A 15,157-nucleotide genomic window follows, 5' to 3' on the forward strand; every position below is an offset into this window, starting at 1 on the left:
CCACAGGAAATCTTGTTAGACCGTATAAAAATGGCAACTTCCGGTGCTTAATGTTTGCATACTTTTAGGCAGTAATAAGTCAATACTATCAAAGTGAATTCTTTCTGTTCCACTTTCTGTGCGTCTGATGCTTTAAATGGAGCTCAGAAGGCTGCAGGGGTAAGAATTAACAAAATTGTATTACAAGTTTTTATAAAAGTTCCTCTCTTTCCAGCTGCATGGTTTTTGATCCCACATAAAGAAAACATTGTTTGATATTTGAATATACATTTTATTTTTCAGAAAAGTTGTTCATTTTTGTAATGACTTTACATTTACATATAGTATATATTTATATATATGCATGTATGTATATATATATATATTCTCCTGCCGCTCTGCTCACGTGTCTTTCTGTATGTTTCATTTGTTTCGCTTTTCTTGGAATGCAATATTATAGGTACGATACAAGTTGCACACATGAATTAATCATTAATCCGATATCTATATAATATTTAGAGTAAATGAAAAACAACGAATGCATTCCATTCAAATCAAATCGAACCGAATCGAATCGAACAACCAAGGCAAACGTTCAAAAATCTCGATTGGTTTTCAACAATTACACTGATCAATATCGCTTGCAAATATGCGTAGTACTTGGCCTCGGTTTGGATACTCCTAGCCGATTTCATCTAGATACTTGATTCGCTTTCCAAAAATATATATTATATATATATATATATATTGTATGTAGGTAGATATATGCATCTCGTATATACACACACGACTGATTTAGGTAATGGCTGTTGCTCTCGTCGAGTACTCCCAACTATTTTCACTGCTTCAATCTGCTGGTAGAAAAATAAACACCTGCTGCATGCACTCCCTATCTCTCCCCTCTCTACGTCCTTTGTAAAATCCCCTCTCCCTGCTCGTCCCATCCCTTTACATTAGCTATATGTGGCATGAGAGCCCTTAGTAGTGGCATGGATATAGATTGAGGTGTGCTCCGTCTAAGTGGATTTTATACAATCGTTCGGTTCTCTACGATCTCAGCATTCTACATATAAGGTGAAACGCAAAAACAAGCGGGCTCCAAACAATCGAACAAATCGATGTGTCCCTAGAATAAGTAAGTACATATATGTATGTATATTTTGTATATCTGGCGCATCTAGCTCCGGCACAAATGCCTGCATATCCTATCCGAATTGTGCGAATTACATTTGCTTAATTTTCGGTGCACAACAACTAGTAGAAACGCTTGCAAACTACTCAACATGGGTAAAATGTGGCAAAGCACTGGCCGATGGGTGCAGGCCATGTCGGATGGGGGATAACTCCACACTAAGTAACTGGCCGCGTCGGATGCGGCATATACATATTACACAGATACTAAGCACTTATACTGAACGCACAACACAAACTCAGGGGTGGCGCAGCATCAATATTATCAATATAATCATGCATTGATGGTCCTAACTGCTGCTGCAACGACAACAAGAACATTACATGCGGCATTTGTTATTCAGTTATCGCTTGGTATAATGGCACCAGTCTACAATGTAATTGACAGAAGTTACAATTTAAAATTATCCTCATTCATTTCGCATGTTTTTCTTTTCTCTCTTTTTTTTTATTTCATTTCTGTTCAACGCATAACAAAATATCTACGAATTTAACAACATATTAGTTCCCATAGGCTACAAAATGAATATACCTAGATTTTCATATATATGTATGTATAATCCATTATGCTTTCAGCTTATGTTTTTCATTTTGGGGTTTTCCGTGAGTCTGTCTGTGGAGCTGTGTTGCATCGAGTGAGAGACATAATTGACTGGTTTGTCAACGAACTAATTTTCGGTATACATATATTAATATTTAATGATATTCTGCTCGGCCTAGAACGAAAGCCTCATTGCGGGTCTGTTGGTATTCTGGTATGAAGTAAATACCTCTTAGTAAACGCATTTTGGTCTCAAGATTTTTTATTAAATGAAGTACGCGCATAGTTGGAGTGAGCTAAGCTAATCGTTCTCTCTCAGTTAGTGGTTATCATAATTTTCTTTTTTTTGCTCAGTAAACAAGCCTGTCTCTCTAAAGTCCTAAAAAGAAAGTCTTCCGTTTTCACAATACAACAACAGGAATTTCAACTTGATTCTCATTTGGGTTTAATGTGTGTTGTTGAGTGGGGGAGTTAATATATTATATCAAAGACTGTATAATAATAAGATGCGTAATGTCATACGATTTTTTAGAGTTTTATATTTCTAAGTCTTCACGCGAGATGGCTTGAATTTCTTCCCTGGACAAACATTATATATCATTAGGGCGTTAGGCATCTTATTGTTATATTGCCTTTGATTATACTTTGAGTGTGTGGTTGGGCATGCATATCAACTTACACACAACTACACAAAAATTGTCTGTCAAGATCGTTTAAATAACATCTAAAAACATCTGTCGTGAGTCTCCAATATAGTTCACCATTTACTTCATTTTTCATATGTATATTTCCATATTTCTTAATTCTTTTTTTTTGTCTTGGGACGAAGGGGGCGGTGCGTGCAAAGTATCAGCTCTAAATTTCTCTAAATTGTTGCGTGCTAAAGAGGATTCTCTGGGTTACGGCTTGGGATTATCTTTACAGTTACTCAATATTCATCGATTTCACAATTGTTTTCTTGTTTCGTGTGCGTTGGCTTTATGAGTTATTTTGTCATTTTTTGTTCATCCTTTTAAATCAGTATAAACTTTTACTCCGATGAAATGAAATGTTCTATATAATTTATATTTTTTGGTTTTTGTTTGTTAGTTTCGAACTCTGTTCTGTGTAAAATATCAGCAATTTTGTTTCGTTTGTTCTTTCAAATACATTTATCATCCAGCGCGTCTTGTGTGTGTGTGTGTTTCTTATTTTTTTGTTTTCTTCTAATATTTAGAATATGTTTCTGTTAGATTTTGGGAGGTTGTTACAACGTTTACAATACACACACATCGACTGAAGGAAAGTTCGGATGGGGGCGCAAATTCACTACAAAAATTACACTTACATTTACCTAGATTCGTTTCTACCATTGTACATTTATATATATATATTATATGTATGTATGTATATAATTTATTTATAATTATACTGAAATTGTATCTCAAAAGGGATATAAAGCCATTTAAGTTTGTTTGGTTTGATCTCGATCTCCTCAGAACCACTTTCAACAGCAGCAGCACTTCCCCCCCGATGCTCTGATCCTGCTGCGGAAATATAGTGTATACACGTGTGTAAGGGTGTGAGTGACCGGATATATCTGTTGGGAAAACTTACTTATCTACAAATCTTGACGGCTCTGGGACCCTTTCTAATTAAAAAAATTATAGCACACCTATGGGGGCGGGCGACACAATATAAGTATGTGTGTAGTTACAAGCGAATATCTGGGTCTTTTTGGGGTGAAGTAAAACCTCTGCTTTGGCCAGTTTTGTTGTATAATATTGTGTATTTCATTCTGGTGTTGTTTCTGTTTTTTTTTTTAGTATAATTGCATAAAAGTCAACATCATTAGCATTAAAATAATCGTAATTAAATATATGTATATCGGTGTACAACTAAAAAATATAACGCTCGCTCTCAGCAGCTCCTTTCGTCGGCTCCTCCTCTACATGTATATAAAAGTCAAATCGTTTAAGGGTTTTCCTCGCTTTCAGTTTCACTTGCAATTAGCATTGAAATGCTTACACTTTTGCACTAAAAATTATATCGACATTCTTTTTATTTTTATTACTTCTTTTTTCCTCTCATTCTCAACTCCTGGGCTCGCTTATCCGCACACTCGAACAAATTAAATTAAATTCAAACTGAAATCAATCAAGAGAACTAAACGCGATGTAGATCAAAGACTGCAAGCTCGCATCTCTCTATATATGTATGTTGCTTCTCACAATTTAATGATTATAATTTTCGATAATAAGAACTTAAATTAAATGTGTGTTTGTGTGGCGTGTGGAGTTTGTGGTGCTACAATGCATGGAGATGTGTGATGATGACCTCTGAATGGATGGGCGTGTGCAGCTAATGCTATCCTCAATTGTTTTCGCTTTAATTTCCGTGTCGTTTGTCTGCCTTTTGGGTTGGTTTTCTCACGTTTATCCTTTTGTTTTTTGTTTTTTGTTTAATTCTAACACATAATTTAGTTGCTCTTTGTTTAATAGTATGTAATATAAAAACTAAATAATTAATACGTTCCAACGCAGCATCTAGCTTCCAAGAACATGCATTTCCATCAGACCGGATCAGGGTCGCCTGCTCCATTTGTAAGTGTGTGTTTTTGGTTGTGGTTGTGGTTGTGGGACTGTTCTGGCGGATCAGCTTTTGACATCGTTCTCAGGTTGTTTTGTTGGTTTTCTTTTTAGTACAAGTACATATAATTATTTAAATAGGTAGGTGTAAGGGAGTGGCTCGCTCCCCTCCTTAAATATGCTTTTGTTGTTGACAACAGAAATTCACTTAAACAAATGCCCAGCATTCGAGTGTTTTGATAACAAAGTCTTCTTGTGGCGCCAGTGGCTCGTTGCCATATGTGCTGCAATGCTGCGACCGTCCCTGGTTCAGGTCACCGTCCAGCCACAGACCGAAGCGACCACTGAAAATCCAAATACGAATTTAGTAAAACAATTGATACAAATTGCATTAATTCAACTTACTCTCCGGCGCCAATCGAAAGGCTCTCCATGTTGCCCTTGATGAAGTACATGTTCTCGCCAGTCCAATGGAACACTTTGAAGCTGGGGTTAAACTTGTAGAGCAGGGACTCGCCAGTGCCGTAAAAGTGATCCGACACATGCAGCGAGCAAGAGGTCAAAGCACCGAATACCTGAAAATATCAATAAATAATAGAGTGATTAATAATTAATAACTGGGGAAAAGGTAAATGTGAAAACCTAATAGGGATGCATATCATTTATAGACAAAAATACCACACTTAATAGTCAATTACAAGATAAAAATATTGATAATAACGATAGAATATCAGAGAATTGTTATTTATTTTGTCTTTTTTGGTTGGTTTTATCTCACATATATTTAAAATCATCTCTCGCAGGGCTCGTTAACTGCCTTTCACTAACTCAAAGTAATTATTTAAGCATATGTGAGTGTAAATTTCTCGCAGTTCGTTATCAAATTTTGTTATTACTGCACTTGGTTGAACTTTAGAATGTTGTTTATTCATTTATTAAACTGGTATTGAAGAAGTATTTGTCTAATTAACATTTCGAGACACTCAAAACAAAATATAAACCTTTTTTTAGCCATAAATATAAATTTAATGACGGGCAAGTGAGTCAGAGAAATAACTTCAGTCAAAAGTCAACTTACATTGTGCTCTGTATCCTCGATGACAATCAGAACTGGACTCTCCAGACGCGCCATTTTGCGGTAGAGGGAGTTCAGTGCGAAACCATGTTGCGATGTGCTGAAGATGAGGGACCAGGAGTAGCCCTCGGCTCTAGCTGGCAGATGTGTGCAGAGCTTCTCGCTGCAAGTCGAAAAGGCATTAAATGTGAGTTATAATTCCATAAAAAGGGTTCCAAGACAATACTCCTGGGCAATGGCGGCTCAATGGACATTAAAAGTATTAAATATTCAGACTCCAAGTCATAGTTTTGAAACAATTTTGAAATAATTTTCTTAAAAAAGTAGAAGCAGTAGTAGTAGTTGCTTACCGATGCTCCTCTGTGAGGATTTCTGTCTTGCCAATCAGATCTGGTATGGGGAAGTCCAGGTCAAAGGAACCGGTGGCAAAGAGTGAGGTCTTGCGATATTCATCTGTGCTCATGGACAGCACCTGGAGAACGATTGATGAGATTTCAAGGTATTAGTTAAATAGGAACAATTTCCAATGGTTAGTGGTAACCATAAAACAAAAGCTAATCGGTAACTTAAAATATATCAATATCAAAAATTCCAAATACAACTCAAAATACATGTCAAAGATATATTTAAATACGTTTCTTTCTTTTTGTTCTTGGGAGTTTGTTTACGTGGTTGACTGGGTTTTAGCTTATACATTCGAGTGCTGGTGCTTCTGGGTTTTTATTCATTTGAACGTTTATATATTTGCAGTGTGCAGTGCTAGTTTACAGTGTCTATATATTTTGGGTTTTTGGTTCTGTGGGATCTCTTGACATTTGGTTTTCAACTCAAACTACAAATGAAAAGAGCTCGCTTGGCATCGGCACACTAGCGGAGTGAACAAAAATGATAGAATAACGACACTTAGATATCGGAAAGATGTTATATTACAATGCTGAAAAGATGTTTCATGATTCATTAGGGTTTCAGTTTCAGGATTCATTAGGGATCAAGGAAGATTTTGAACTCAATGCACGAAGAAGACAATCCCCTAACCCCTATTAAATACGATTCAACATTTTCGAACGCAGCCGTAAAATAATTTAATTTCATATACTCTGTTATTTAGCAAATACATCACATTTGGTTGGCGAAAGGAAGTATCCAGTTGTGATCTGGCCTTGATTTAAATCACTTCTATAGATTTTGTCAGCCCAAAATATGAGAAGACTCTCCATACACTTGGTTCGGATTGGGTATGGGTGCAGTGCAGTGTAGGAACCCGAGGGAAAGGCACCTTTTCAGATCCCGGGATGAGGTCACCGTGGCTCGTTAGTAGCTATTGTGTGCCCTAGTACCATGCTGGGCGGGAATGGTCGGGCTAAGACGCTGGACAGCCGACTGCTTCTCGTACACCAATGGCATTTTGATATCGTTCTCGGGTTCATAGTCCTGCTTCTTGGTCAGCCTGAGGTCCCGCTTCTCACCCTTGGTGGTGGTCATGCGTCCAACTACGGAGGCATTCCTGTTCCGCATCTTCATCTCAAGCTGTTGGCCTTCAAATTCCTTGTCCTGTGTGGACATCTCGTACATCGAGCGATGGCGAGGCGGTCCACTGGCCATCACGCGACTCTGCCTGATAGCTTCGGAGGACTTGACATCTTTGGGTCCCTCTTGCTCCTGCTGCCGGTTCCAGGACTCACCCGTACTTTCGTCGCAATCGTCAACCCTGTTGCGATCCTCAGTCTCCTTCGGGGTCGACTTGTCCACTTCCCCAAATCCCCCATAGAAATTGGGTGTGGGCACCCGTTCGGCACTGGACCGCACTGCAAAACGCCTCTTGCCCTGCTTCAACACACTTCCGCGTGCCTCACCCACAGCCCGGGAGGTAAGCTGAGGTGTCGGATTCACCGACGCCACCAAATGCGGGGCCCTCCATCTCTGAGTTCCCGTCAATTGCTGGAAACCGGCGAATTTTTGGTTGATCACTTGGCGCGAGGCACTCATCAGTGCTTCGTTGCTTCCAACGCCAGCGGAGGACTCGTAGTGGAGCTCGTCCATGCGCGACTGACTAGCATGCCGGGATCCTCCAGTTCCGCCCAGAAAAGCCCGCTTCAGGAACTCCCTTTCGGCAAGGGGCTGCTCGTACAGCGAATTGGGCTCCTCTTCGGTTTCCTCCGTTTTGGAAATGCCACGGCCCTTCGTGAAATCAGTACGCATGCCCCTGGCTATGGACACATCCATTAGACTATCATCAGAGTCCTTTTCGTCGACTGACTGGGGCAGAAAACAACTCGGTGTGGGACGTGGATCCGAGACTCTTTCTTGGACATTGAAAGAGTACATGCTTGACAGCTGGCCAATCCTGGCCTTGGGATTGAGGTGTTGTGGACGTTGTGTCTTGGCCAGGGACTCGCGACTGCGCGCGGCAACATTTGCCGCATGATTGGCATGGTCCACGACCAACTGCCGCCGACGTGGTCTATTTTGACGAGCATCCAAGACCTCTGGCAGAATCTCAGATACACCTGTAATGGGCTTGTAGGGTCTTGGATGGTTCCAGCCCTGCATTGGATCAAATGCGCCTTGTCCTTGGTCACGTTTCTCTTGACGACCTGGATTACAATTGATCATATCACGCGTCTCAGCATCCACCACCATTAGCTCCTCCTGGATGGATCGGCTTATTTCCCTGGCCGCCTGCGTGGCCAAGCCTCGGCCGAAGCACATCGATTGATTGTACCGCCGCTGGGTGGCCGACAGATTGGTCCGGCTGCCGCGGGAGATGGCTTCCGGCTTGGAATCCTCATCCCATTGCTGCTGCTGCTTCTTTTTCTTCAACCCGCTGCTCATCCAGCGGCGGGAAATCGAACCGCCCGACTGGCTCTGCAGGCTGCTTGTCGAGGAGAACATCCGTGTCTTTCCATAGATCTTGTAGGGCTGCTCCTTGGGGGCATCTGGGCTATGGACCATGCCCTGCATTTGATTAACCATCGTCTTCTTGACGCCAATCACTTTGCGCGGCTTCTCCGAGGCCTTGACTGTACCCTTTGGGGCTACCTTCACCTGAGTGGCTGTGGTGCTCGTGCTGTGGTAGAAACACCTGATGGTCGAGGGCATTGGGCAGATGTAAATCTTGGCGCTACTCTGGGCAATCTTGCCCAAATTTAACGGATGGCAACTCATCGCGACGATTGTAAAACACGCTCAATTTGGACACAATAATTTCTAAAAGCGAAGCACTCAAATTTATGGACTATTCGACGGACCGTACACTACGCACGCGTATGGATGCTTCTCGTGAGGGGGGCTATGGCAAGTTACAAAAAAAGAAAAATATTATTGTCAAAACACAAAACCCGCTCTGGGTTAGTAAATACAAATTTTAACACTCGGACTCTGGGACTAAACGGTATGAATCAAAAGCAGGACCGGCACGTGAACGACAAAGGAAATTTAAATTCATGGCTTGCTTGGATCGTTTTTTTTTGTCGGGGAACTTTTCACATTTTAATCTTTCTAAAAAGGCAAACAAATAAAGAAGTCCAAAGGGCAGTGACCTAGTACACTTTTCCATTCCCAGAAACAATTCTTCTCTCACCGGACAACTTCTTCTCCTTGGATCCCTGTGATGTTGATGTGTATAGTGCAATTTTCTTAGTTTTTCGTGTAATCCCATGATGGACAACCGTTTGATTGAGGCTCCTCCAAAGAACTAAGCATAGTCATGGCCAACCAGTGCGTATTTGTGTCTCATTCGCATTTAATTTCAATACAATCTAATCTAAAGCAAAAAATCTCTGTTTTTGATCAAACCAAAAACCAAGCAAAGAACTAGAAGCTACACCTTCATGTGAAATTCATTTTGGCTTTCTGACTAATTCGTGGGTGCTCACCCAGTTCGGACTTTGTTTTTTCCTCATTATTTATTATTATTATTATTATATTTTGTGAGTTAACTGTTTGGCATTGACAGCGTGTGAACATTTCTGCAGTGACGTCAATGATTGTGCTAATTGTCACCGAGTTGCTTCAACACGCATTAATAACGAAAATAAACTCAATCCCAGTGAAAAGATTTGCATACGATCCTCATATATCTCGTGAGAAGGGAGTTCCAGTACTGATTTTGCATAACTTTTGGGACATTGGACAACACCCACACAACACCTGGAACTCAATCGAATGCATGAGATCACTTCACATTCCTTAAATCAAGCAAAAGTCAAGGCAGAGCATCGTTCGATTCTTCCCAATCGTGATTTAAAGATTAGCAAGTCTAGATAAAACACTACAACTGCCTTTATATCACGTTATTTTCGTACTCCTTAAATATATTTGTATTTTGGCGTCGCAGTTGGGGGGCCTGATTAAATCTTGATCATCGCGATGATTGATTAACTTTTGGTGGTGAAACCCTCGAGTTGAAGAACCGCCGCGAGTGCCTTGACTTTGATTCGCCATCGAGTGGCGTTATATAGTGCGATTTAAATCAATTATGAATTAGACTTGAACGAAGACCGACCTCGCTTGCAATTAGTTTGATATAAAATCTATGATAAAGATATATTCCACATCATTTGAGCTGCTCGGAAGGTCACGAATGCCATACGATGTGGGTCAGTGAAATAGATCGGAAAGGCATTTAAAAGCCAGACAGCACACATATTTTTCCCATTTTGCGACAGACGAAATGACAACAAAAGAGTCCCGTAATTGAGGCGTGACTGCAATTTGCGGATTGCGAGCAACAATTAAAAAACAGAACGCAATTTCGCCAGACACACAAACAAATTAAACAGACAGTTTTTTTAACGCACTCCGACGAGGGTCAATTTTAAATCGCAGATCGGAGCAGAGAGGAGTCTGTCTCAGCCAAAGTCAAGCGTCAATGACAGATTTATAAATATATATATTTGTATATTTACTGAGCACTTTAAAACACGGTCTCCAAGCTGTGCTCACTGTTGAGCGTAAAGTTAATAACCAAATATATTGTTTAGAGCCCAGATATATTGAACAGCTGGGAAATCACATGAATCATGTGTTCGTTCGTGCCTTCACCAATGATTATTACCTCGCGGTCCAGTCCATGACTGACAATCAATTCGCACATCTTCATGTAGTTTTCGTAGCTCTCACTTTCAATCAATTAATTTGGATTTAGATTTTCTTGGGTTCACAAGCAAAAAGAGATAGAAACACGCGCGGAAAAGCAAGTCACAGGTGTCGTATGCGCAATATCAAGTATACGCCACTTGGGCACGTGCTCGGCCCAGTTTTGTTGATCGAATCTGATTCAGAATCTTTATCGTTCGTTGCTCTTTTTTAAAGAATATCTATCTGAGATGCTGTGTTGTGTGGGTGGTAACACCACTCCGACTCTGACCGACTTTCCCGCTGTGTGCTTAAAAGCCAACTGCCAGCGGACTCAGTCCAACCGTTTTTTATTGGTCCCCCAAGCGAAAATTTATTCATTTGCCGTTCGCTCAAATTAACTCAACTCAAGTCGTGAGTTTGCTCAGAGCGCGGAGAGCGAGCAAATGGGATATATTATTATATATCATATATATATCTATATGTATATGGAGACACCGGGCTAGTATCAAGTTTTGGCCTTTTGGAGATCGGGAATGGGGAGTAAATACAATAAAATATGAAAAAAACAGTGACAAATTGCTTACGTTCAATTCTATCGAATAATGTAACCTTTTCGTGCTGCTTTTATTTATATACAATATATATATATATTTATAAACAACTGCGAAAGTGTGTCAAATGTATAAGCGGTTCTGCCGTTAAATTGGGAGTTATGAAAGCAGCTCCAAATGGGCAAAGTTTACACCTTACAAAAACACATTTGTTTAAAAGTCAATTCAACTAAATGCTAGTCAATATTTATGGTCATAGTAAACAATTGGATATATATAGTAAACTATATTATAATGAGTTTCTTAGTTATTTACTTTTTATTAAGAAGAAATCTTTATAACGTTGACTTTATCAATATGGCATTAACATTTTGAATTTGTTTAAGCTTTTCTCAGAAGTTATTTATATTCTGATTCACTTGATCACTGGTAAAAGTTAAACTTCCTTAAAGATAGATTTATAAACATAAATTAAACAACCAGAATCAAGCTGTTATCTTTACAATGTTTGCCAGAAATCATTGCATGCCACTTGTATGGCGTCTTGAAAAACAGTAGCACTTCGGATAAGACCTATTCAGTCGCTATATATAAACACACATATCAGTAATTAATGTTTATGGCTTGTTTGTTAGTCGGAGATCGTAAAGAAAAACAATCAGGCAGGTAAGAAAATAATTCCCAAGGGTGTTCCCCCTCCTTGTGTAGATTCAGTCACGACTTTGGGCTTTCACTTGGTTTTGATTTGTTTAGAAATAAATATGCGCACAACAAAGATTTGCAATTTGTTTTTGTTGTTGCTCCCCTGTGTTGCAGATAAGATACTGCCACAGTATCATTTTTATAGATTTATAATAATTAATTTAGAGCACTTTATAATTGACTGGCAGCAGCTTTCAAATTGATTTTCAGTAAATCTGACGGGGCCATCGGAACTTGTGAAGGTGAGACTATGGTTCTTGAAGGTAAAGAAGGTCCATTGTTATTGGAAAGTTTTCTATATATTATAACGAACATTTTAAATGACATTTCAGGATCTTCATTCTCTTTTATGAAAGTTTCTTGAGGTGTGACAGCTTCAAGAAATGCTAAGCCCATAGATCACTCAATGTATAATATCTGAGACAGTCTTAGACTTTAATATATATTGTGTCAATGACATATAATATTATTATGATATATATTTAGAAACAAAAAAGTTTTATTCATTTAAATTAAAACCATTTAAAGGTCTCGGACTCGACTTTTGTCACTTTTTCTAGACACCCCTATAAACTAAACACATTTTAAGGATTTCTAGGGATCTCTATCACAAACTTTTAAGCATTTAGACGTACTTTAGTTCGGGGAACAGCGGCGAACATGTTCTGCAACGGTTCTGCATCAACTGGTTTCTTTGGGCCCCAAAAAGTTCAAATGAAGTGGCAGAAAGTCGAGACCAAATAACCGGCCTCAGAGCCAAAAAGCCAAACTAAAAGGCAACGAAGCCAAATGAAGCGATGTAAAGAGCCAAGAGGAAGCAGTACAAAAGAGCTTAGCGGGCAAAAACGAGTCTTGAGACCTGATGGCCACGAAAGAGCCAGCAAAACAAAGTGGCTAAAAAGATGAACAGCGGAACAGGCTCAAAGGCAAAAGAGAGAAAAATGCGAAAGGAAAGATATGCTAATTATGCATACGGAATAATTTCTGAGCGGGTTAAAATAGTGCCTCTTCTAGCTCCATCGTATTAAGAGGGGAACCCGACAGGTAATCAAGGTGTGTGTGAGAGAGGCTTGGCCTGGGAAAGGTGCGACGTCAAGTTATGGAATAAGTTTTTATCGTAATATATCAGCATATGAAGGTTCACAGTAATTATCGCTTACTTTGTATTTATAGAAGCGATAACAAATCTATTAAATAAATCGATTTAAACCTTAACCCTTTAATTAACAAATCAAAAACGAAAAACTCGACACAGAATTAACATGATTTATCGATCTGTCACAGAAAGATATTTAGATAAACCAGTTAAGGGGTGTTAAATATCATATTTTATCATTAAGAGCAGTAACTCATTGGGAAAAATTACCATTAAAACAAGTCGAAATAAATAATTAAATAACTGCTGGAAAAATCCATTTAAGCTTCAAGACCCAAAGGAAAACTCCGATAAGATTAAAGTTTGCCAACCTATTTAAAAGGTCTAAAATGGTATGTTTTTCTTTTGCTTTTAGCATTTCCTGTTTTTCCACCTTATCGCCTTTGGCTACTTTTCTTATTTTAATTTATTTTTACTTTTCTTGTTCTCCATGCTTGAATTAACTTATCAGCTGTTGTAGTTGTGCGACTTTATTTTTTATTTTTTGCTTGAATGCATTAAAAGAGCGTGAAGCGAACACAACTTGTGCATTATTTGCAGTTTGTATTTTTTAGTTTAACACCAAGTTGTTGTTTTTTATGTCTGCGTAAATATTTAGTTGGGACTTTATTTTTGTTACGTTTAGTTTCCAGGGTAACTTAGGTTAGTTACCGTGTTCTGTGAGGTCACATTTTCGCGTTAAGTCTAGTGTTTGTCAAAGCCAAACAACAGCAACTAGAGAGAATCTCTACAGATAATTATCCGATTTTGATGGAGTGTCAAAGTAATTATAATATTTCTGAGGAGGATGCTGGAGAGAGAGCAGATCATTGACCCAAAGTTCGAGACACCTGACAGCCTGACAAATAGGTGTTCGTTCATTTGTGTCTAATGAGATGATGTCGTAATAGTTGCAAATCAGTTCAAGCTATTAACTCGACATCACCGATCCAAAGTCGACTGTAATAGCAGAAACGTGTGCGATAATGGCATCTTATAATAGATATATATAGTCCATATAATATCAACAGTAATTATAATCCACACTGGGGAATAAAGTTTCTCAGATGGATATAATTTGCTAATAAAATTTAATATAGATATTTAAGCCTTTTAAAACTTGTTTTGAAACTAATTTGTCACGCCTTTAAAGACAAGTTTTTAATGTAAATAAGCCTTAAATATATTTAAAGAGATTTTTGGTAACTTTTAGCTTTCATAATTTAAGTGATTTAATACAAACAACTATCAAATTAAATTAGTATTCCCCCAAGAACCCATAAAGAGTAGCCAGACCCTTTTGATTATCTGACTTTTAAACCCAGGATCCAGATCCAGGACATCCTTTCCCCACTCACCGTTTCGTGCATCTCCCCGCTCTCGTCGAGCAGCGCCTCCAAACTCTGATCGTCCTTGGTGGGCGAGAGCGGTGGCGTGGGCGCCCGGTTCTTGGCTGTGAGCATGGAGCGGGGCAGCAGGTGTCGGCCATAGTGCAGGTACAGGTAGCGACCCCACCGGCGACCCGCTAGGCCGCAAACGGCCAAAATGGCAAAGACGGAAATCACAAACCACATGTTGCCGCGGACAGAGCAGCAGCCAACAGTGGTGGGTGTGGGAAAGCTTGGCGCTGTGTCACACTTTTTTCAGCCAGCACTGTGCGAAAGCTTGCTCTCTCGCTTTGGGTGGCTCTCTTGTGAATGGGGGGTCTTGTGACCAGCGACTATAGCTTTTTTTCTCCGTTTATTTGCGTTTCTGTTGTTGCCACCGCTTTTATCATGCTCCACGCCTTCCGCTTTTCCGCCTGTCCCGTGTTTTAAATACGGTTTTTCACTTACGCGTAAAGACCCGCTAGAACACTAAATTTGTTTACATTTCTTTTGGGGCTTTAATGGTGCTACATGTGTTATTTGTTCTATTTTTCTATTTCTATTTCTTCGGAATAAAAGCTTCCTGGCGCTGCTGCTGTTATGCGTTTTCAAACAAGTTGCTCGGCCGACTGACGAAGCGAAAGAATATAAGGCATGACGAAACGAAACAAAGCTCCCAAAAGAGAGCGAGTGCGAGCAAAGAGCGAAGCGGTGCGGCGTGGCGCTCTTTTGAGCCCCACAACTACTCCCCCCCACTACTCTTTCGACTCAAGCAACTTCAGTTCAGCCAGTTTTTCAAACAACAGGTTTGGGGGAGGGCATGGCAACATGCAGCCACAACATGTTGCCGCAACATGTCACCGAGTGCAAGTTGCGTATACGTAATTTTTATTTTTGTGCGATAATTGGTGGGGAACGATCGCAAATTGCTAAGCTAGGAGTTAAGGCATGATTTCTTGGTTATTGTTTT

At 39.6% G+C, this 15,157-nt stretch overlaps 2 protein-coding genes across 48 annotated transcripts in view; both read right to left on the bottom strand.

The window, feature by feature from the left end:
• Positions 1-250: 250 nt before the first annotated feature.
• mtd (TLD domain-containing protein mustard) overlaps positions 251-15,157 on the bottom strand; it is a 90,647-nt gene continuing 75,740 nt past the window's right edge. For 43 of the 47 annotated variants that reach the window (XM_086826200.1, XM_086826189.1, XM_086826188.1 and 40 more), the window contains 4 exons: positions 5,704-5,825; positions 5,357-5,516; positions 4,684-4,853; positions 251-4,622 (listed from right to left, as the gene is read on the bottom strand). In XM_086826200.1, coding sequence (XP_086682326.1) covers positions 4,487-4,622; positions 4,684-4,853; positions 5,357-5,516; positions 5,704-5,825 — 588 coding nt within the window. In that variant the 3' untranslated portion in view covers positions 251-4,486. Of the gene's footprint in view, positions 4,623-4,683; positions 4,854-5,356; positions 5,517-5,703; positions 5,826-5,987; positions 6,043-10,409; positions 10,782-12,320; positions 12,368-14,178; positions 15,122-15,157 lie in introns of those variants that run through there. The other 4 variants (XM_020943687.2, XM_020943691.2, XM_020943689.2 and 1 more) reach the window with 4 other exon arrangements.
• LOC110177126 (uncharacterized) lies at positions 6,411-10,278 on the bottom strand. The gene has a single exon (XM_020943694.2). It carries the CDS (start codon positions 8,516-8,518, stop codon positions 6,665-6,667), a length of 1,854 nt encoding a protein of 617 aa, XP_020799353.2. The 5' UTR covers positions 8,519-10,278; the 3' UTR covers positions 6,411-6,664.

The sequence above is a fragment of the Drosophila serrata genome, unplaced genomic scaffold (genome assembly GCF_035046125.1).
Source record: "Drosophila serrata isolate PLE 108 unplaced genomic scaffold, ASM3504612v1 contig_156, whole genome shotgun sequence".
Taxonomy (NCBI): domain Eukaryota; kingdom Metazoa; phylum Arthropoda; class Insecta; order Diptera; family Drosophilidae; genus Drosophila; species Drosophila serrata.